This window comes from Eurypyga helias, unplaced genomic scaffold, assembly GCF_000690775.1.
Source record: "Eurypyga helias isolate BGI_N326 unplaced genomic scaffold, ASM69077v1 scaffold2184, whole genome shotgun sequence".
NCBI classification, from domain to species: Eukaryota; Metazoa; Chordata; class Aves; order Eurypygiformes; family Eurypygidae; genus Eurypyga; species Eurypyga helias.
The window spans coordinates 201539-226802 of record NW_010246674.1 but is presented as its reverse complement, the minus strand read 5'-3'; the positions used below and the strand labels follow the sequence as shown (position 1 = coordinate 226802).

At 34.1% G+C, this 25264-nt stretch overlaps 1 protein-coding gene across 1 annotated transcript in view; it reads left to right on the top strand.

Moving 5' to 3' along the window:
- Positions 1-1982: 1982 nt before the first annotated feature.
- The window catches only part of SGCZ (sarcoglycan, zeta), a 207735-nt gene continuing 184453 nt past the window's right edge, over positions 1983-25264 (top strand). Inside the window, exon 1 of the mRNA XM_010150471.1 lies at positions 1983-2177. Within this exon, the coding sequence (XP_010148773.1) occupies positions 1983-2177 (195 nt within the window). The remainder of the gene's footprint in view (positions 2178-25264) is intronic.

Sequence of the window (25264 nt, the reverse complement as noted above, 5' to 3'; positions counted from 1 at the left end):
CTGCAGGGCACAGCCGGCCTCACCTAGCCTCACTCGTTTGACCCATATACATATATATCAACATCATATACATATCCTCAAAATATGGAAGTTGACTTTTCAACTATCTAAATGGTGATAATTGTTTCATAAGTAATCTAAGGCCACAAGACAATGGAAATGTTGTAAAAAATACTAATTAATTCAACTCTCAAAATGTAGTAACACGTTGGGTTTTTGTTATAATGGCTGACTAGCTAAATGTGTCAAAACTCATTATAAAGAGGAATATTAGTAACCCTTTTGTGCATTCAGTTTCTGAATTCATAAGGAATTCAGACATAGCTAGGATGAATACTGCTAGGATACAATAAGGAGGAGATCTGAGGTCTGGAAGCCTGGTGACACTTTGCTCTTGGGGGATTGAGAAACATTGTTGAGGGAAGTTCTGTTTGTAAAAGTGCACTATGCAAATAAACTACTAAACATTATGTTTAATTGAATTATGGTCAAAGAGAAACACTACAGTTTGAAAAGAATAAAAATGACATGCCTGTTTATTAGCTTGCTTAAAACCTCCTTTACAAATTCATTATTCCTTTTTGAATTGTTTAAGTGATATATACACTGTTGTAACATGGATATATGTTCTGTGATTTGTAGCTGTTATTATTCACAGTGAGTTAATTTATGTCATTAAAATCTCATTCACTAACAAGTGCATGGTAAAACCTTAAGAGTTTTGATTTGGATAAATATCTAACAATACAGATGTTTATGTAAAAATTTTTGATGTTTACATTTTAAAGATCTTATGAAATCAACATTTGTTTGATCCTTCAAATGGACTTAATGTGGGTTTTATTTCTAATTGAAGCAACTGACCTATTTTTGTGAATTTTTTACTTTTTTAGTGAAAAGAAAGGCAGTTTTTAAGTGCAAAACAGATCACTGATTTATAAGTTTTTGTGGGTTTTGTTGGTTTGTTTTAAGTATTTCTTTGTTTTGGGTTTTCTTCCTCCTTCTGAGCACAAAGCCTATCAAACCAGTCTTTTTTAATGGGCATGTTCAGGAAAAACTTTTACATAAATAGAACAAGATTACTTTAATTTTATTTTAAAGTAATGGAGAAGAGTGAATACCTTCCAGTCTAAAGGCAATCTAACAGCTGAATATGAATGTAAATATATGTAAAAGAAAGTTAAGGATGTAAACTTTATTAGATGGTTTCTTCTTAAATGACAAACATTATTGCTCTAAAAAAGAATTAATATCTTCTTTAACAGTTTGCAAACAGTTACTGCTTGTTTGTGTGCTAGAAAAACGCGTTCAGGAAAAGAGCAGATGATGGTAGTATCCATTTCTCCTAACTGGGCAAAAATTTAAAGCTCTGAAGGGTTTTCGTGTTTCTTTTTGTATAAAATATGATACAATGACATACTTTTGTGTAAAATATGAGTGTATGTATAATGGCATATACCATTATTTTTATTTACTAAGTAGAATAGAAGAGTGATAACTTCATTTATGACAGATGCATTTCTAGAAAGATTAAACTTCTATTATGACTAATTTTGGCTACAAACTACTGTGAAAAAAAGTACCTTTATCTCAGCCAAAACCAGTACAAAATAATTTACATGACTTTTTTCTTCAAAACAAATTTTCCTGAATGACCTTGTAAAGGATAATAAATTAGTCTTCAGAAATGTAAGATACATACCTGGATTACATTAATACTCTTACAGTTTTTTGCTGATAAATTTCAAATACAAATGCAATTTGAAATATCAAACCAAATGTTTACTTTAAATTAATGAAAACCACAAAATCCTTAATAAATGTCTAGTAAAAATAACAGAGGGGTTTATGCTGAATGAATACATCCCACCTGTGCCATAGAAACTGGTTTTCTGTACATTTTCATATGATCTTCATATAATAACATCTATGAAAAACAGACATCTCATTTGCTTACTTATAATTACATCTTTCTTTTCCAGATGACACGAGAGCAGTATATATTAGCAACACAACAGAACAGCCTTCCAAGGACTGAACATCCTCAGTTTTACCCAGTGGGGATTTATGGATGGCGAAAGAGGTGCTTATACTTCTTTGTCCTTCTGCTGTTGGTTACCATGATTGTTAACTTAGCAATGACAATATGGATTTTGAAGGTTATGAATTTCACAGTGGTAAGTATCACAGTAACTTTATGTACCCTGATTCTTGAAGTAATAACTTGTAGTTTTAGTTCTCTTTTCTTTACCATGTTATATACTATTCTTGTAAATTTGGACTAAAAATCATGTATCCTTCATTGAGTGTTACTTCAGAGATTTATACTTCTTGTGTATGTTTTGCAGGGAGTGGAACTGTGCCCTATCCATATATTTTTGATTAATCATATCTGCTGAAAATATTGCTGGATCTTATTTTTTATTTTTTTGTTTGCCCAACCAAAAGTGTCACGGTGACTGCCCCAAGCATCTCTTGATGACTTGTCACTGCTGCTAGCAATCCCTAGGAGTTCATTGTAGCTGTTCTGTATGGAAACGGGCATAGTTAGGTCAACTTAGGGTGGCTTTTTTAGTTTATGTTGTTCTCAGTATTTTTAAAAGTCTACTGTCCAATTTGATTGCATTTCACCTACAACTTAGAGTAGCAGTTTTGATGTTGATTAGAGGGGTAGGGCGATATAAAAGCCACTGGCTTTTATGAGACAGCCTCCATCTGGAATCTTCAACAGCAGCAAAGCGTTACTGAGTCTGTATTTGAGACGGACACCTGAAAGAGCATCTGTGTTCAGTGAAAACTATGTTATCTGCCCAGCTGTTCCCAAAGCTTTGTTTGGATAAAGGTTGGCAGTGGAGTAGTGTCTTTTTGTATATCGAAGAAAAGATAGAACACTAGTGTTTAAAATAGTAGTGCTTCTACTAGGATCAGTGTAGTCTTTCTCTCTGGATTGCGACCTTCATAAGCCATATTTTGATGTAGCTACTAATACATTTCTAATTCCTAGGGTCATAAGGCATCGCTATTCTCCACTGGTTTATTGGAAATAAAAAACAGCCAACAAAACCAGCATTAAGAATATGTCTAAAATTATACGTGCTAATGCTCTGTAATATATGATGTTACCTGAGATCGTTGCCCAGTGAGACTTATTGCGCAAATATGTTTCTACTTCTGGGATGCCATTGGTAGCAACTGTATGAATTCATTATTTATGTACTGAGGAGTGTGGGTTTTTTCCCTTGTTTTGGTTTAGGGGATGGGGAGGGGGGAGAGGTATGGTGTTGTTTGGTTGGTTGGTTTTGAGTTTTTTGTGGGTTTTTTTAGCATAATGGTCTTCTATTATTCTAGAGGAGAATTAAGCATGGAAATTTCAATAGCTTAAGAAGATGTTTTAAGAAGCACAAAAGCACAGATTTTTTTTCTTTGAGTAGAAGACTGTGTTCTTCATAAAATATGTGAAACTACTGCTTCCATATCTAGGCAATGTTTGACCTTCCACACTACAAGCTGCTGTAGCACTATCCAGTTTAAAACTTTCACAGTTTGAACAAACAAACTTTTTAAAACAAAACAAAGATAGTTTGAAATGCTTTTTATTTCCCACGTGTCAAAGCTTTTTTAGAAAGGTAAAGGTTTAGGGGTATTTGCTAAATCAATACAGGAAACACTGGTATTCTTTCACCAGTTCTGTTTACTGGTTGTTGGATTGAAGAACTTGCTTCAGTAGCTTGAGAGAGGTATGTATGGGAAATAATTATGCATACAATTAATAATTTCATTAAAATAGTGTTTGAAATGTTATGCACTTGATTTATAAACTTATTTTATTATTACAATTCAGAAATCACAAATCTTAAGTGTATCTTTAATAATCCTGAATTTGTTATAAATACAGATGAATGATATGCCAGTGACTAGTCTGAGTTAATCTTTAACCCTGCTGAATTACAGAATTAAAATTAATTTTATATATTCATATTTACCATTGATATATATACCAGTAAACAATTTGGAAAACAGAAGTGGAACATATCATTGCTCTTTCATGTGAAACCCACAAAAAAATACTGCATACGCCTGGGAACACTGTTCATTTTGGGATACCATACACCCCTTAACTACCTCAGAAATGAAAATTCCTACTAACAGTTTGTTTTGAAAAATCTGCAAAAATTACTGTTTCCATAGGATTTTGTACTTAAAAAGAATAGCAGAAGCATTTCATTTAATGATCATGCCTCCACCAGATCATTCTTACTCAAATTTATACATAGTATATACACCTGACATATTAAACATTATTCTTTTAATGGAAAAATATTTCATACTTTGTTTAATGAAATGTACTTCTTCAGGACTGAACCTGCTAGAAAACCTTTGAAAAAAAATACTTTGCTAAACTAGTTTGAAAATGGTTTGCAGAAAAGAGGGATCTAGAAATGATAATTGCTGAAATTGAACTGCTTTGACATGATTTTAAATTATTAGCTGTTTTAGCATAAAACAGCTTTTTATAAAAACGGTAGTAATTGCACCACTTCAAGGGGTCATGAACAGCCAAGGCATTGGCTTGTCATTGCTGCCTGACAATTGTGATAACGTGAGCTTTGTATTAGCTGCTGACTTTCTATTTTTAACTGTGCAGCTGCAACCACTGGTCAGTTGGCACAATAAAAGCCTTTCTGACTTCAATTTATAGATTCTCCAGTTGGAAAAGTTTTCAGAATATATTGACATTGCATGTAAAATCCACATTCTAACTCTGAGCTAGTTATCCCATTCTTTTGCTATAGACAGAGAGGAGAAATAGGGTTTCCTGTAAGGCCATTCATCTCATAGGAAGGCAGGCAACTGAAGTGAATTGTCCTTAAGGATGGATGTTGAATAACATATCAAAGAAGTAATTAAAAAGGAAATAGGGCTTATTTGCTGTTGTGTAAAAACATAGTACAGACATGTCGTGCAAGTCTTCTATCAGATTAAGTAGTATATCTGGGAAAGGCAGAGAACCTTCTCTGCTTCCAGTGTACGATGTGAGAAAGAGGCTTGAAAAGTAAATACAAGTTACAAATAATTGCCCTGATATAATGTATCAGATGAGAAAACCCAAAGTTTAATTAATATCTGTGCACTAATTAATATCTGGAATATTAGATGGAGGAATCAGAGATGTAGTAATAGTATTTTATGAGATATTCCCACATTGGTTGTTTAGTGTTACTCTATTGTCTAGTCGAGGTCGGTTACCTCACTATTCGATTATGTGTGCAGAAAGATACAAATGAAAGCATGTTAAGAACTTCAGGACCAAGAAGTCAATGTTTCCACAGATGGATGCATATCACTGTAACACATCACACTATCCTGGGTTTATGTGGAAAGTAGGCTATGTTAGAGGACCTTAAACGAAATGTAGTGCCAGTTAACCCTGAAATACTCCCTGGGCTTAAAGTTCTCATTGGAATAAAACTCTGTCTTATGTGCGTCAAGTGGATCTATTCTGTCTTGAGTGGTAAGGATAAAATAATTTGACATCTGTGATACATTGTTCCATAACGGAACCATCAGAATCTCTGAATCACATACTTGAACTTTAGACTTCATTTAGTGTATTAAATGCTTTCCTGAAAGGTAAACAGCTGCTGTCTTCAAGAATCAACTCAACTTTTCTCATGTCTCTTAAGCCTTATCTTCAGAGGAGACATGCAAAACATCTGTGGAAAATCAAGGCAGGAACTAAAATCTGTAGCTTTTGTCAATATCAAAACAATAGACTTAGAAGAATTGAGTTTTATGGAACATTTATCATTTCTATTCCTTGTACTAATCTTGTCATGGTCCACAGGCTCCTTCACAGAAATGTCTGTTTTTCACTTTCCCACAGGATGTAATTGCCTCTCACTCAGTCTAGGCTATATGTCTAATCAAACTCAAAGCTGTTAGTTACTTTTTTGTGTCGTACAATTGGTATGCTGGGTGTTTCAAGAAGGATGGGACGCTTAAGTAATAACCTGGCGACATAACCACAGGGTGAAGTATGAGTATGTTGTGTATTTATAACAGTCTGTTTATTTCTCTTATGTAATATATATGAATTTTAAAGGATAGCAAGGAAAGAAATAGTTTTTTTATTGTGCCTACATTCTTGTTGTCATATATTGGTATGGTCCATAACATAAGTAATTATCTTACTTTTTCTTTAAAGGTTTAATCTCTTGAACATTATTCTCTGATATAATTTTAATCTTTATCATCTTCCAGTTATTCTAACATCAATAGAATTATAATTTTATATAATTTATTCTTCATATAGCTGTTAATGAATAAAACATTATGACAGTTTTCAATCTGATTACTTTGTAACAAAGATTTACCTTACATTTTTGTCACTAAACAAGTATCAGTGTAGAAATATGCAACTGAAATTTCTGCAGGTATTTCAAATTACTGAAAGAAGAGATTCAAAATATTCCTCTTATTACTGTGAAGTGACATTGTGAGGTGACATGGGGAAATAAGCACAGAAACCTAAGACCCCCTCTTGGCAGGGAGGCATTTAATATCAATGCATTTACAGATTTCTAATATGGACACACTTGGCTTTGATGTTGGCATTTACTTGGTATTCCCTTATTCTGTTGCTTACTGCATTGCATTGAACCATGGAGTTTATTAAAGCAGAAAAAAATTGTAAAGGTATGAAAAATGCAAATATGAACCCCTTTAGTTCTTAGCATCTCTTTATGGTTGGCCTGTGACTCAGCCACATACACTAGGAAGTTATTAGCACCAAATTGTTTTTTTGGTTTTGGTTGTACATCTGGTTTTGTGTGTCTCCTTATTCTTCTTTCTCATTAGGAACTGCTATATGAAAAGACTTTTGTTCACCCTTCTAGGAATGCAGTTGGCCCATTTCTCTCGCTGTGGTTACTTGCAGTGTTGTAGTCAGTTTTGACTGCTGTCATGGCACGATGTTTTCAGTATTGAAACATGTTAAACTCTTCTTGCCAGTAGTACCATGGCAGTTGCTTTTAAGATGAGGAATGAGAAATTATCATCTGGGCTGAGACAGTTATTTCTCGAGGGAACTTTAACTTCAATTTAGCTTCTTCAAACACAAGCAGAGCCTAAACAGCAGTTTGAATTTCCTGGCTAGAATTCACAGGCTTCGTGCTCACAATTGAACATACCCTGGTTGCTGGCTGCCTAGCTCCAACTTCACATTATTTGGACAGCAGGTAGTTTGCGAAATGGTTGAACGTCTGCCAAAAATACACATGCCAACTAAGCCTGATTTCTTTTTATGTGACAGCTTATATAATAATGGAGATACATTCAACCATTACCATCTTTCTGTTTGAATTTTATAAATTGTCCTCATGTTCTTTTAGGAGTTAGACTTTTAGACTAAGGTTCTATTGGTACAGAAGTAAAGCAGCTGTGTTCACTGCTTTTATCTAGTCTTATAGCAAACTGTCTTGGTATAGACAAGATAGAATAAGAAAATAATTTATTTGCAAATCTATACTGTAATAGTATCAGTTCCTCAACAAGCATGACAGTGATAGGGGCTGTCAGGTTTCTAAGATTCTTTGACCATCTAGACCTCTTTATTTGATGTTCAAAACAATATTTGTTTTATTAACAGTTTAGTTGGTTCTGCTGATCTATGCGATGAAGATAGTATTTGCTCATGGCAGCTAACACAATTTCAAGTAGAACTAGGAAAAAGCTCTTTCCATTTCTTAGCTAATTTTTTGTTGAGACATGTCAAATTTGTAGCAGATTGGCACTTGAAAGTTATGAAGCTGTGTAATAGCTGTACTTATCTCTACTCAAAAATAATTTGGTTGTTTGGCAAACAGACAACTTCTTTCATTTTACAAAGGGAGCAGTTTGTATTAAGTTTTGAATAAATATTATAATTTAATAGTAGCAGTTGCTGGATATTTAATAAATATATTCTGTCACACCTGAAGATTTTATTTATTTCAATGGCAGTCACTTTGTCAGTAATTTATTTTAAACTATTGACTAAATGATCTCATATTTGAAACTTGTTACCACTGAACTAGCTGGAAAACCTTCTCTACATCCCTGAATATTTCAGTTTTCAAGAACCTGATGTCCCATTTTGGGATGAATGCAAGAAAGCTTTTGTTTCCTTTTTGTTTGTTTTTTGTAGTGAAAAAGATCCAGTCCAAAGCAGGCAATATCAGTAATTATTAACGATTAAGAGACTTAGTCAAGATATCGGAGACCAAGTTTCAAATTCATGCAGTCTCCAATATAGACCATGTCCCAGGTAAGTGTCCTACTCGTAGGCTATTAGTCCTTCTGATTTCTGATGTTCCTTTTTAATAAATGTGACCTTTATATTACTATCTTTTAGTCTCCAACATTTAATATCATCCTTATAACACATTTTATCGAAAATTCATATGAAATACCTGTGTGTTGCTCAAGAATATTTGTTTGAGATTTATAATTCCTTCAAAAAAATATTTAGAAATTTTTCAGCCAGCTAAACTTGCTCTTAGAAAACCATACAGTTGTGTGTGCATGCACATGCATCATTACCCATCCCTCCCCCCACCCCCAACCTGAGTCTTATATATATAATTGGCTGTTTCTTCGTTTTATATTGCACTAGGACATAGAAACTTAAGCTTCTTGAATGAACCTGTCAGCTCTGTGCATGATTCACACACTTGCTTATAGCATGCCAGCAAAAGAATATCTTGCTACAACTTGATTTTACTTGCACTTTTTTATCCCATTTGTTAACACCTGTGTAAAAGCACAACTTTGTGGAGCTGGAGGGAATTTTGTAAAACTCATGTCCTCCTTCATTTGGAGTGCAGTCGATAGGAATGAACTGATTATTCTTACTCTCTTTTGCGTACATTACGTAGTTGCTGTCCTCGGTACAAAAAAGAACTAATTTTAAGTATTTATAATACGATTCTTATAAATCACATTTTATCTCATTTTGTATATGTAGCTCCTGTGTTGTACACATTCTTTCCTATACCTTGTGGTAAAAAAAAAAAAATCTGTCCATCAGTGCAAGTATGGTGTAGGTTTACCTGACTGTATAGTAATTAATGTGCACAATCCTGATTAATTTCTATAAATCTCTGTTATCACCCTTTTTTTTTTTTCTAGCGAAAGGGGAAAAGTTAAAATCTGTCTTGTCACAGTAGAAAGGCAAATAATCTGAAATCAAGTTTGCAATTTCCTATTTCTTACATATATGCATGGCAAAAGTTCGTATGAACAGTCAAGCCGCTGTTACACATATTTGGTTAGTTATTTTATAGTACTAGGCATCTCATGCAAAGGCACCTTCCTGTAAAAAGTCGGAAGGTGTTGTTTAAAAAAGTGCTGTTCAATAGCGTTTCCTAACAAATATAAATTGCCTTGATTTACTGTGCAGGTTATTATTGATTCTGGGCAGCTGAATGCAAATTTTGAATATTTTATTATATTACTGTATATATATATCTGTACATTTTGGTGTTTATTGTTGAAAATTATCGCTGATGAAAAAACAGAATAAAATTCATTTATTGTTTTTATATTTATTTTGTCATGACGACTTAATGGCAGAATACTGGTAAAGTTCCCAACAGAAAAAGGGAAAACCTTTTTAATATGTGATATAATTCACTGTAGGAAAAACCCCCGAACTATTTATATGATAGTTAAAGCAATTTCAACCTCACCTTGCAGTGTCTTTGGAATGTTGTGTGTAGTATCCAAACTTAAATGCTTAGGGAAAACTGCCTATTAACAATGTTTACTTTACAGAGAACATAAAGAGATATTTGCCCATACAAGGTCACTGCTTGCTCATTTGTTTCATTGCTTCTGATTTGTTTCATGAAGTGTCAGGACTGATTTAGAATCAGCTTAAGGGACACAGTTTCATAACTTGTACTTTTAGCCCATCTCAGCCGTGCAGCATGCCACAGGTAGCTTGCCCCATATTTAAAAAAAAGTGAGGATGGCTGCATCTTCTTCCACCATTTGTTGCAGTGATTATGATGTGCATTAAACTATGGCTCATGCAACCTCTTGTAAAAGTTTTAACATTCAAAAAGAATGCCAAGTGTGACTATAGAAAGCATAGAAGAGGGCAGCAGCTTCAATTCATGTGATAGGATATATCACAATGACTGTATGTATTTATTTTCAGTTTGTGGACTGAATTAAATAACAGTAATGCATTTTAGCTGAGTGAACAATGTTTACAAGACAGCTTATTCTTAGTCATTCACTGTTTAAATAGGCTTGAACAAATACCTTAAAAATTTTTTTCAAATATTTGCTTTCATGAAAATTGAATTAATTTCCATTATTGGCTTTTAGCTGAGTTCCCTTTTTATGTGTATTCTAGCATGACATTAATGTTTGTGGAAAGTGAGATTTTCAAGAGAGTATTATACAATTTTCAATTATTAAAGGTTTATCCAATAAGCCAGTTCTGACACATTTGTCCAATTGCATATCTTGAATAGCAGATGTTTGAGGAGAGTTGCTGACATGCAATCATTTTAAGGGAAAAAAAACCCCAAACCAAAACCTTAATTTTGTATATTAGGGTTCAAGAAAATAATCAACAGATACTCATTACGTGAAAAGAAAAGAAGGCTAAAGCATCAGCATATTCACCTTGAATAGGGCAACTAAAGCAGACTGAGCTAATTCTATAGCTCAGGCCCAGAAGTAATGTTTTGTAATGTTACTTAGCAGTAATTAGAAAGATATCAAACACTTTAAAAACTTTAGTTACTTAAAGGCACCAACAGTCCATATGGTGTCATGGTTTCTTCTTTCCCTTCTATTATTGGGATGATTTATGTGGGTATAGAGTAAAATTACAGTGTATGCTCTGAATCCTGCTTTTCTTTGTACAAATCTTCCATCTTGAAATCAATAAAAGCCTGTGTACAGGAGCAGAATATACTCATGTCAATCTGTCCTAAATTAGACCTAGTACATCTAGAAATAATAATAAAAAAGAAAAAGGGAGATAGAGGATATGAGTGATATGTATCTTATGCGGCAGAGTATTTCCTCTTCTTTCTTATAAGTCAGGATATTAAAGGTGTGGTTGAAATCCCAGGCAGGATTAAATGATGAAATCAAATGTTTTAAGCAGGAATAATTCAGCAGCAAGAGCTTTTTTAAAAATCAAACATGTGAATAGGGTATGTGTATGGCCTGCAGGGAATGAAGAGAAAAAAAAAAAAGGTAAGACCTTTACCCAAAAAAAACAATGCTGATGGGATATCTTGTTTATGTGTGACAGTCATATTTCACTATACTGCTAGATACAATCAAGGAATCCAATAAAAGCAGAATATAAATGTTATTGCCAGAGGCAATGTAGAAATAGTGGAACCACCACAAAAGAGAAGTCAACATTATTACACAGTCCTAAAGCTCCTGATTGTAATATAAATTTTTCTGTCTTTTCTGGACAAGCCTGGTCCAACAAAGCTTGTCTAATGATTTTTTATTGCAGGCAACATGGTGCATACCCTTTCTGTCACATCAGTGTCCCTCATGCCAGTAACTTATCCAGTCGAGCATCAACCCTGAGAGACTCAGTGCAGATCTTTATACTGTGCTATTCAGTTGAGTAAAAAATTGTGCTTGGCCTCCTGTAAGGTCCTGAGAGCTTGGAGTTTATTGCTTCTTACAAAAAAAGAAAAAAAAAAATCTGATACATATTTTAACATCTGTAATAACTGAATGTGTGTTTTTATGGTGCACAAAATTGTTTTTAGTTATAGATCTTCCTTTCATCTGACCCTACTGAAGTCTGTCTACACAGTAGTGTAATACCAATAAATTGTTTCCCAAGGAAAAAATTCTAGTTACTGTGTTTACTTTTCATATTATTTTCATAGCTTAGGTTTATAGCAGGGTTGTTCAAGAGGCTAACAAGATTTCTGTCTTCAACAAAACCTACTTGAAATAAGTATAACAAAAAGACCCAAAACCAAAGTATTAATGTATATGAGTTTTTGATTGACTAATACAGCATTTAATGTGTCATTTTAGTTTTGTATACTTATATGGCACAGGTCAAAAGAGGAAAAAAAGTTATTTTCATACAATGAAAATCAAAGATACCATCCTGCTCTCCTCTTCTCAGTAGAGATGATGTTTTAATACTGAAGGTAGGTGAAGGTAGATGTATAGATAGAGGGGAAAAACAACTCCAAAACCTTGGTGTTCTTCAAATCATGCTTTTATGACTTTTTTTATAGATACAGAGTTCTTTCTCATTTTCTTCATTGTCTTCAGGAATATACAACTTACATAAGCCATCTTTCTGAGTCTGGAAATGCTTACTAGAAGTAGTAGAGGAGACAGAAGTCTGTTTTAGCTCTGTGGGATGTAATCCAAAACCCACTTTTGTTTGAAATTATTTTTATCACATTATTTGTTAAGGCACGTATTGCACAGTTTTATTTTATTTACCAAATGATGATAATAAGTATTAAATAACTTGTGCATTTTTATGGTAGTTTGTTTAAAAGAAAAATCTATGATGCGAACAGTTAGTAAAAGAAAGATGCTTGCCTGTGGATTTGTTCTCATGGCTGATTTAGATACCCTTATACGTATACACACACCAAAAACTTTTTTTTTTTGTTTTGTTTGTTTTTTCTCGAGGCATGTAAACTGTTTACATTTTAATTTCCTGATGGTTTCATGTTGGTTTTGGCTCTTCCATAATTTAAATGCTGATTATAAAGGAAGAGGGTTGATTTTTATGCTTAGTTCGACATCATCTTGCTTTCAGTTTTATATTTCAAAAATTATTTGCAAAGTGTTTTAAATCACTTTATACATTAACAACTAGTTTTAGAATTTTATTGATTATGATAATGAGTTTTTAATCTATTTTTAACATTGATACATTAAAATCTTTAGAGAAGGAAATTTATTAATAAACATAAGGGGCATTAGATTTTAAAATAATTATTCAAGATAGAATCCAGTGTGAGTCAGCAAGTACATCCTTATGGCACTTCTGAAGTTTTAATGGAAAGAACCTGAAAGACAGATAACCTTTGCTTTGCTATTTTCCATTTCAATCACTGGCCTCGGAGATCATATTACTGTTATGTGATTTGATAAGATTACTTACATAAAATTACGTTTTAGTGTTATTTCAGTTATGAAGACTATATTGCTACTCCATAGCATTTAAAATTGTTTCCATTTCTGCCATTTTGTGAAATAGTTCTGTTAAAGTGATTACTGGCGGCTGGAGGTGGAAAGCATTAAAGCCTAAAAGAAGAAACTGGGGCAGAGATCAAACTTTAACCTTTCTTACTTCATTTGGATATAAAGATAATACTGTGGAAATATACAGAGGAGAAAAAATCCATAGTATCTTCTCCTTTTTCCTGGCTATATTGAAAAATCCTAATAAGAACAAATAGAATTATTTTTAAAGAGAACACAATTGGATATTTTTGTAGGTGTAGGTCTGTTTTTCTTCTTGAGAAATAAGTCATGATAGCCTCTTCATTTTTTTTTTTTTTTCATTGGTCCCATCAGGGAAGACCCTAGTGGGAAGGATGTGAATGGGAGAACTATCCATGTCCAAGTAATCAAATAATCTGTTGTCAGGTTTTTGTTTAGTTTGATTCTTTTTTGGGGGTTTTGGTTTGGGTTTTAGTTTGGTAGTTGCTTTGGGGTATTTTTTGTTTGGACAGGAAAAAGGAGTATGGCAACACAGTCTGTGATAGACACGAAAGTTTTAGGGAATACGCTTTCTATAAACTCTCATGTACCTTCTGTTTTTTAAAAGGAGTATTCTGATCTCTAGTTCTTAATATGAACTATAGAAAAAATATACCCTGTTAGAATTGTTATCTGAGCTTTAGCCTGTCAAAGGATTGTTATAGTCGTGTTTTAAGATTTAATAAAGCTGTAATCTGTAGCTCACTGAAGGTTAACAAAACATTTACTTTCAAGAAAATAAAATTCAATGGCAGATGAAGGGTTTTATTACTGCACAAGTTTAAAAATAATCTTTGTAGTCTGAAGGGAAATATTTATGGATTTCAGATGCATGGTGTGTGTGGATAAAAGTACTTCAGATACCCTAAGGTTCAGGTAAAAACTGAGTCACTTATGTAAAGCAAGAATACAACAAAACAACTGAAATTTTGATTGAATAAGCTTGTAAAGGGGAAGCTGTTTTAAGAATTTAAAACATTCTTAAACCATAGCTTCAATGAAAATGAAAATAAGTATAGATTATACCAGAGGATACTGTAAAATCACAGATTCTCAAAGGTATAAAGTGAGCTGAAGTATTCTGGCAGGTTACTCATATTCCTTGAAAGATCTGAGGAGTCCATATGAGTAATCCAGTCATATAAATATTTCACAGTACTCTGTCCTAGTTAACTGAAATTCTTGATTAGAATATTGCTCAACAGTTAATAAGGTCATGAGATATAAATCACTTATCTCAAAAAAGATATTTCTAAATAATAATTTTAGAAGTATTTCTAGAAACATTTTCACACTTCTGTGTGGTATTCTTATATTTTTTTCATGCTGTAACACTTGGTATTTTTGTTATGCACACAATCTAAAAAAAGTCAAGTTTCATGTTACCACTTAATGGCTTGGTTTTCAAAAGTATGTCTAAGTCAATCTTGATGATATGTATATTGTTTTAAAAACAACATCATGTATATTTTTTTGCCTGTTGCTCTTGTATAAACACCTTTCTGGAGTTGCTGTATGTGAAATACTTCCTTTTTGAACATTAGGATCCTCACAGTATTTTTTGTGTGTAACATGCACAGAATGCTGGGTTGGCTCTGGGAAAAAGCAGATGTAGGATCAACACATACTGTGTTATAAAAGGTGATGAAGGGCAGTATCTGGTGACTCACACAGGCTCTGAAGCCTCAGCGCATGATGCTGAAAACACTGATTCGCATGGAGGTGGAGTAGGGAATTGTGCAAACAAATAATTTTTGTGCCTGGGCAGGATAGCAAAGATCAGTAACTGTACATTATAGGTGTACGAGTGACATAAATCTTCCAGTTTCCTTTATAATTAGTGATAATGCAACAATTATAGGTACTAATTGCAGGGACAGCCCAGGGAAATACAGCAATTAGCAGAAAGGTGGCCATGAAGTAGAGAAGGAGGTTGAACATCAGCTACAGAGAAGAAAGCCATTTAACACTCACAAGGAACGTGCTATGGTGATTCGTCACTTGGCTGGAGAGGAGCTGTGAAAAAATCTGGAAAAGAAAAATGTTACTCTGCCAGCATCATCTGTAGTTAATCTGTGGTTAATACACATGATGTGGATGCTAAAAACTCATAGTAGCAAAGGCTGTCAAAATTGCTGAAGGGCAAGAGATTTATCAAATAATGTCTTTATCTGAATATCCTATTTTTAGTTTGTGCATCTTCTCTTTGCTGCTGTCGGAAATGGCATGTTGGATTAGACTGAGATATTTTGTCTCACCCAGAATAGCCATGCTTATGTTTTTACAAAAGCAGTGCAGAGGATGTGGTTCAGTTTATACATTGATAAATCAACAGTTTGTACTGTGTATTACGTTACATAGCAGTGTGCAGTGAAATTAAGAATTTAAGGATCACATTTTGGCAAGAGTGCTAGGTGGTTTAGTCCTGATGGCTGGTTCTGCATGAAATTAGAAATTATTTAGGATCTTTAGTTTCTCCCATAAATGCAAAATAAAATTAAGTGGTATGCTGAGTAACAGTGTTGCAGCACAGCAGAACAAAACTAAACTATCTTGTCAAACTAAATAGTGGATTTGGATCTCTAAATTAATGCTCTCTACCATGAAAGTATGATTTAGTTTACTAAATTATTTCCAACAAATGTCTGTGTTCATATAATTTTACAAACAGATGAAGAGATGGTAAAAGGAACAACACGCATTATTGGAAGAACAGTTTATATAGCTATTTAGGGTATTTTTTTTAGGGACAATTTTGAAGAGGTTTTTTTTTCTTTCACATTTACAAATGTAATTATGTTTGTATTGGTTGTGTAACTTATCAAAAAAATGTGAAAATCTCTAGTCTCTTTATTGGAAAACAATATTCAGTTTATTCACAATTTCTGCCTTTTGCTCCAGATAATATCTTAGGCTAGATATTGTTACACTTGTGTAAATTTCTCAAGCAAAATTTTGTAGATATTATTTTATATTTTTTTTTCAGTTCACTAAAATGGATTAAACCCACTTCAAATTATGAAAAATTAAATACATATACCTAGATTAATTTCTGTGCTTATTCTCAGGTCTCTTTCTCTGTCCCTCCATAAAATCTGCAAGGAAGAGGCCACTCTGGGCAGCTGAGATCACTTTGATTTATCTCTTTTCTTTCTTAATTGCTGTTTATTACAATGAGTTAGAGAAGCAGAAGCCTGGTCCAGCTTTCTATCTTTTCAGAAATTGTTGTGGGTCTGTTATATTCTGGTGTATAACTTCTGTGCATGTGTGCCCTTTGTGTTTTCATATGTGTGTATGGAACATACATAAGTGTTTTTGTACAGGTACGCATGAGAATCACAGACAATCTTTCACACTGCCTGCATTTTAATATTGAGCTGTTATTTGCCCTCTGATCTTGATCAAGTCAACATACAAGCCAGGATTTCCAGAAGCTTGCCATACATTTGGACTTGAATATACTTTAAGACTTCGCTAAAGAAACGTGATATTGTCAGAATTTTAACTGACTTAGCCTATGTGGTTGGAGTTGATTAATCTCTTTGAAAGAGAACATCATCACAGAATACTAGGATATTTTCCGTCGTTCATTTTGAAATTACCAATACTTGGAAAAAATCCTTTTTTTTTTTTTTCTAGAATGGCAGGTTTTATGCAGCTATCAAACAAAGAAAATTAAAAATGTAGTCATCTCTGATCCACATACAGCAGGTTAAAGGTACAGTGTCACAATTACTGAGACATGAGGTGGTCATTTCTCAAAACTACCTAGAAGCTAAAAAATGCACAGAGGCAAAACAAACTCCAATGTAAAATTCTTGTAAAGTGAAAGAAGAGAAAGCAAGTGTATTATCAATAAGTAATATTTTTTTTTTTTTAATTTGAGAAAGAGGGTCTGAATATTAAGTGCTCCAACTTTCTCCTGTTATTTATTAGATTTATTTCCTTGGAAAACAAAACAAATCTGTATGCAGTTATAGCATCAGCCTGTCTGTCAGAAGTCTGTCAAATTCTTAAAAGTACACAAGCCAGCACAACTTCTTGAATCTTCACATAATGACATAATAACATTATCTATTTTTCCTTTTTTTCCCCACTTTTATAAGTATTAACTGTTCTTACTGAGTTGATTTTGGGTGGTGGTGGAGGGGTTAGAAGCAGGGAAGAGGAAGGAGCAGCAGAAACATGTGGTGAACAGACTTTAACCCCTATTCCCTGTCCCTCTGTGCCATGAGCATGGGGACAAAAATGTCAAGAAATAAAATAGTTTAATTATTCTAATTTTATGTGACTGGAACTAATCATATAGATAAACTTAAGAATCTCTTGTATACATTTGAGTTCCTACATACTGCAAAATGAAAGTAAATGGACGTGCAGGAAAGGCATGTATTGGAGAGGGAAGAAGGAATCAAAGGGAGAAGGGACTAAAACTGTGGTAAAAGTTATGAGATTGAAAAAGAATTGAGATTGAAAAGTTGAAATAAAGAAAAAAAGCTATTTATGTTTCATGTAAAAAGGTTTCTTAGCTAATGGATATAACAGCCTCAGGCAGCAATATGTTTCAAAATGAAAAACAAGACATACTTTTTACACCACTAAAATTAAAATGATGACAGCCCTAGCGGGTATCATATACTTCAGAGAAGCATTCTAGTCTTATCAGTAAATCATTGGACAAGGACTGTGCAAATTGGAGTTTGATTGTTAGCACTCTTTGCAGTTGCCTTTCTGTAAATATTAGCGTTTTATTACTTCAAAATGGCAGTTACTGGAAAACCTACTTCAATATTTAAAAAACAGATAATGAAATCAACATGAATATATAAGTTTCCAGAATTCTACAACTGAAGAAATATATGATCCAATGGATCTGTTAAAGTATCTGTGTTTTGGCAGCTAATATATTTCTCTCAGTATTAGAGGGACTATATACAAGATGAGTTGATTGCAGTGTAGTGATGCAGTATGTTTTGATCGTAGAGGAGTGGAGCGGGGAAGGTGGCATTTAATTGTAATGTGTCATACATCACTGTTAGCTCTTTCATGCTGTTTGAGTAGAAAGAGAATGTCCTTTGGTGAGGTAGAATAAGCATTTTGTTTATTAAAAAGGTTGATTTTTGAATTAAGTGCTTATCTAGAATAGTTGTAACAAGCAGCCTTGGTGCCTTTCAAAAAGTACTTGAGTCCTGATTTTATTTCATGGATTTTGTCATGCTCTTTAATCATATATTGTCTTTAAATAAATAAACATTGTAATTGAAAAAGATTTTCTGGCAGTAATCAACTTAATCAAGCTTTTTATCATACTTGGTGTTAGAAAGAGCAGAAAAAGAAATTCAGAGGAAGAAACTAGTGGGAGACAACAAGCAATACAAAAGAAAAAGAAAAGAGAAAAAGATGACATTAAAAGCTGGACAAAACCAATAATTGTACTCCTTATTTTTTTCAATATGTCTAATGTATGACTATGAAAAGTCCTACTAGCATATACAGATACTTTCAAATATACGTAAAACTGGGTTCTTGAAATGTTTTAGCATTTTATTCACAGAGAACTATGCTGAATGTAGTTGATTGTCTTTCATTGGAAATAGGCACTTGATTCAACTTTCTCTGAAAGTATCTCTTAGAGAAAATACAAGTCTATTCTTATCAGTTAAGACCATATTTCATGTCACTGTAAAATAAATTCTAGCATATTTAGCAATACCAGTAATGTGTTATTTATGTGAATGTGAGTTTTCACACTGTTACTATAGATGCCCACATGTAAGTGTTAGCAGAGAAGCAGGAAGCATGTCACATTCATTTTTATATGATTTATAGGTTTAAATGTATCCTGAAACATTGAAGTATGCTAAAAGGACTTGAAATATCTAGAAGCTATTCATTAGTTATGCCTTTATTACTTTGCCCGGTTAATGAAGGGCTATAAATTTTATATTAATTTAGAAATGCATTTGGCCTCTAACCGTTATGATCTTCCATGATGTGATGGTAACATAAAATAAACACAATTGCTGGATGCCTGAACGATTTCAGAAATATTTATTACTTACGATAAAACTGTCTCTAAACTCTATAATGATACTATAAAAATTATAGTACCAGGAGAGAAAGGTCTTTAGTAAGAAGTAGTTTAACTCTGAAAGTAAAGCAGAACAAAGAGGAGGAGAATACAGGCTGAGTCTTGAGAGAAGAGATTTAAGACAAAGATTTAAAAGGAAGAAAAGAAGAAAAGATCATCTCTTCAATACAAATAAAGTTGACAGTTCTTAGGTGTTGATCTCAGGCTCATTACCCAGGTATAGGTAGCGAAACAAGTTTCAAGAAGAATAATTGGTGAGACAAAATATAGGTAAAAGTTGATGTATTAGCATGGAATTATCCATGCTGACAACCCTATGTTTTCCAGAAAAACATTTCTGTGAAGTTAGGAACAGATGCTGAACAATATGGCACATATGATTTCCTGCTGCTCATGCAAGCTGACCCCTGGCATTTTATGTGAGGTCAAAAGATTACTGAAATTTCAGTCAGCAGAAACAGTGGACCTGTAGGTTGATGGTTCAAATAAGGTGTGTGGCTTGCCTTTCAGCAAGTGTCTGATGATTGTGGGTTTAAAAGAAATAAGGAACGGCAGAGAACACCTGAATTGCTAGTTTTGCTGCTTTTTAAGATGTGTTGTATAATCTGTAGTAATTTATTCCTTTTGTCATTTGACTATTCAGCAAGTTATTCTTAACACTGAGAATTAAATTCAACAAAAAAATTTGTAATGCACAGTTTAGGAAAGGAGATACAGAAATAAATGGCTAGAGTTAGCTTGAATTGCATTTATTACCTGAAGCACTATAACTTTTTTTAATTGCATAGGAAAAGTGACTAATCCAAATAAAGATCCAAGTTTAATTTAAAATTTAAATAAATTATGCCTGTCCCAATAGTTTACACGTTTATGTTTAACATTTAAATACTGTTACTTAACCAAATCCAGTGTGCTTTAGAATCTCGCAGTTAACAGCGACGTTTGTCTCTAGCTGCATTCTCGCATGTACTTTTGCTACAGATATGGAGAAAGGGATTTAAGATAGTCAGCAGAGAACTACCCAGAACCTGTGTTCCTTCACTAAAACTAAAATTGTTAGGGTAAAGTAGTTAATGACATATTTATCACATATCAGATCCAAGTTCGGTAGCGTATGTATAGGAAAGAACACAGAGCAGAGCAAGTGTACAGTAGCACTTTCCCAGTGCTGTTCCATGTTACAGATTCAAGGTTCAGAGATTTTGAGTGCTCGGTGATAAGACTGTGTTAGGAAGCAGTAGGTGGAGTTGCGGAAGAAAGAATAAGGTTTAACCCCATCACCCATAGAGGAATAGGAGGCAGATGAAATTGGCTCTATCCACTTGCTTCACAACATTTAGCTTTCTTGAATCCTGAAATAGCAGGAAAAATAGAGGAGGAAAAGGAAAAAATAACATGCCTCGAAAAGTGGTGTAATTTGTGTACTGGTAGACAAATAATGCCAAGAGAGTAAGCTGTCCTTCAGTGTTCCCCAGTCACCCCCGCTCCTCCCTCCAGCTAATGCTACAAGTCATTTATAAATAGGATATGAATGCCAAAGTTCATGCTTCCATGAAGGTTTCAGCTGGCTCATAAATGTGACTGTGGCTTTTTCCTGTAAAGTACCATGGCATTTTTTATGATAAGGTACAATATTATAATCAATATAAAAATGAAAATTTGGGTTTTCAAAGAGTCAAATTACATAATCCAAATCTTCAAAGTCCAGGTTCTACCTTTATTTGTAAAACTATGGGTTATGAGATTAAGACTTTATCCAGCTCCAATAATCAGAAGTGAAATCAGAATCTGGATCAGGAAACTGCTTTTGATACTGGGAATTAAAATGAAAGGGGAAGCAATTGCCTAAGATACTGTGTTTCATTTCCAGTTTTCTAAAACTGTGACTGAAATCTTCAAGGTAGTGTTGGTTGTCCCAGACTACCATACTTGAAAAAGGAGACAAAGTCTTCATGGGAAAGATCTTGTTTTAGACCACCTTCTTTCTTACTGTGAACAATAGGATTATGTTTGATGGCAGTATTCTAGAATAGCATTTTAGCTTTCTAATGGCAATGGAATGTAACAGGATTTTAATACTCAAGGACATATTATGAAGCCTGTTTGATTCTTTTGCCATCAACTCTAGAATGTATTCACCTTCAATTGATTAGAGGAGTTTGCTTTTATTTTCTGAAGCGATAAGCTTTTGCATATAGATGCCATTAAAGTGCCATAGGAATATAAATTGTCTTAAAAAGCTAGATAGAAAATATTGGTTGTTTTCTAGCAAGATTTAAAAACCACAACTAATAAAGATATAATCTATCTATCTTCTTCTTCACGGAGAGGGTGGTGAGGCACTGGCACAGGTTGCCCGGAGAAGCTGTGGATGCCCCATCCCTGGAAGTGTCCAGGGCCAGGCTGGATGAGGCTTTGAGCAACCTGGTCTAGTGGAAGGTGTCCCTGCCCATGGCAGGGGGGTTGGAACTAGATGATCTTTAAGGTCCCTTCCAACCCTAACCATTCTATGATTCTATGATCTAGAACAACATATCAAATAGCATGGGATCTAATCAAATGCGTAAGCAAATACTATTTTCCTGAACAGTTATTAGAGAAAAGAAACCAGTGTAATGAACTGCACAATTTTATAGAAAATATCACTTTTTATTATTTTAAAAACTTTATATTGTAAAAATATTATTTCTGAATATCCTTAGTACTGTTGTAGGACAAATCTGTGTGTGATGGTAGATGATTATAAAACTGGGGAAGGCATCTGCAGTGTTGCAGAATGACTGCTTTGATTCTAGACTTACCTTATAAAGGTGATTTATTCATATGGTGCTCTATGACATTCAAGGACATACAGTATTTATACACTATAAAGGAGCACAGAGAGGAAACAGCAGGAGTTGTCTACAAGTCTGTGTTTGTTGTTTATATTGTGACGTTCTATTTAAGCCCATGAGTTAGGCGAAAAGACCTCATGAGCTGTCAGTCCGGTTATCCAGAGCAGCAAGCTGGGAAGGAAGACAGGAACCAGAAAGCAGGCCACCAGGGGAATGGAAACTCTTGAGGAGCAAAGGAGGGGTAGTAGACTAAGAGTCAGGCCAGTTGCATTCTTTCATTTTGTTTATCTTCTGATTTTACTAACATTTCCTTTTGTTTGTAAATAGGCTAAACCAATGTTATTGCTGTGGACAGTGTTTTGTTCAGAGTTTCTGAGCTAATCATATATTAAGTAAGCAAGGAAAGCCCATCAAATAGTGAGTCTTTAACCTGTAAATTGAATGAAATATCCGATATTTTTCTACATACAGAGTGTGCTTGTTAAGTCCATGTTTGAAGTACTGGTTCTTATGAAACAAAGATACTGATCATTTATTATGGGCAATATATTTCTGTGTTTCTAACTGTGGAACTGGTTGCCCAATTCCAAGGAGTATCCACAAAATCCACTAAGTTCCTAGGGATTGTGTGAAAATAAAGACCTCTACAGAAAAAAGAAACCTTGTAAATATCTCAAGTAAAGGGAAGGCTTTACTTGACAGATCTTACTTTAAGACACCACTGTATATATTGGATTTCTTGACTTCCCCTTGCTTACAGAACTTGTCAGTTTTCTGGAGCAGTAATACATTTGGACTCAGGGGTAGAGTTTTTCAAGAACAACAACAAAAAACCCCGCAAACCAAAACTAAGAAGAAAAAGGCACTGATCCTTCTAGTGTCAGTGAGTTCATATAAATTGGGATACACTGAAGGTTTTCAGGGAGGAAGATGGGAAGAAAACCAAATCAGCCCCCTCAGCTGTTGTTCACAGCTTCAGAGAAGGAGTTGCTTAATTAATGTTCATTCTAAAAATCTGTAGCTTGAATGCCCTTCAGATTTTGTTTGCTTGTGTTCACAGGACTCATATAAATTAGGAGAGTTCTGATACCTCCGTTGTTGAGGTGAAAGACAGGGAAGGGCTTAGTGCTACAGGTAACCACAAGATAATTTGTGGTCAGATAGGGCTTGAATGAACAACTGTGTCTCATGGTCCTTGGTAAAGTCTCAGTGGATTACCCATCTCATAAAATTAACTTCAGATTCAAGTATACATTGCCTTTCTCATGTTTTGTTTGCATAATCCTCAAGATAAGAATCAAAGTAAATAAATACTTCAAATTATCTCCAGTTATTTAAGACTTTATTTCTAGGGATGTTTGTAGATACTTGAGAATTTCTTCTCCCACACCAGTCTACAATACAAGTGAATGAATTAAACTCTGAGCAAGTCTGAAAAGGAAAACTAGGGCTTCACACTTGTTTGTTGGGGTTTTGGCAAATTAAATTTGCATTGATTTTTAAACATATGTTGACAGAAGGATATGTCTGAGCACGAGAGAAAAAGAGACATGCTCAGATACAGGTCCTCCAGACATTTTCCATAGGAGAGTATTGGAACTGAAAGTAATTAGAGTTAGCACCCCACGATCAGAAGATTAGGTTGGAAAGGTGAGCTAGAGTCAAGGTTCTGTGCCTTGGTTGGGAAGTGATCTACAGCAGTGGTGCTGGAATTGAGAGAGATTGCTATTGCTTCATTTTTCTGAAAAGCAGATTGACAGAATTTCATGTTTGAGGAAGAAAATTCAGGGAGTGATATCTTGGATGAGTGTTTTATTTGTTTATTTGTTTACAGCGGTATATCATATACTCCTCCCTCTTCGGCTTTTTCACTGTCTGATTTTCTTCAAGACAGTAGACCCAAATATTTATGGATCTTGAATTGAAATGTAAGAATAGGAAGTAAAACTCTTTGTTCTGAAGCTGAGAGTTAATTTTCACTGAGGTAGTCTGAGAAAAATTGTATTTGATATGTAAACCTGTTGTATTGCTACTATCAATATGATAAAGACAAATTCATTTTTTTCCATGAAATTAAGAAGTCATAGATTCATGCAGCCTCATAGGTTTGGAATAATTTAGGTTGGAAGGGACCTCATTGTGTTCAGTGGAAGTTGAGTCACGTTTTGGGGACTTCTGCAGTCTGACTGGTGCATGTTGTGTCCCTCAGGGAGGGTGTATTGATGCAGCCCTGTGGGAGGCCGCAGATCTCTCCTTGAGAATCTGACTAATCCTTTTAATCTGTGATACATCCACAGAACATGACCTGATTGATCCCTTCTACCCTTTATAAACTCTTTCTGCATGTGAGAAGAAGGTAACTGTTGCCTTCAATGAAACATTGAAATTACTGCTAAGTAATTACAGCCTGAGCTCTTCCTAACTCTGTTCTACTGTACTTGCCCCTGGGAAGAAACTGGGCAAAACTCAGTCTAAATATACAGATTCCTACCTGCAGGAACAAAGTCTGCAATATTCACTTCAGCAAACTTTACGATGATCTTCATAGGAGCAGTATGCATCCTCAAGGAAGGACTGTAGCCTTTCTCCCTGTGAAGTTTCTAGCAGCTTAGGAAAGCTTTTTGTTAACACAAGTAGTTTGGTACTTTTGACTTTGTGCTGCTGTAACACATTATGCGGTTGCATTAGCATGGTGATGAAAAAATCCTTTATAGTAACAGGAAAATTGATGTGTATTAAAGACATTACACAGGCTATTTTTCTTATTTTTGCCCAAATAGATATGTCTGGGATTTGAGGACGTTGAAAATAAGTTGATTTGAGGCTTGCTGTTCTCATAGTGCCCTTTAATACTGTGATCAAATAAATTCTCACTCGCTAGATGAGCGCAAGTAATCTACTTATTAAAAACATTAGGTTTGCTCAGGTAGTTTTAAAGTTTGCTAGAGCGTCCTCTTGTGGAATAGTTGTTCTTAGCAATACAAATGTGTTAAGATTAAAAAAAAAAAAAAACAACACCCAAAACCAACACCAAAACAAACAACAAAAAAAGGAACCCCACTACAAA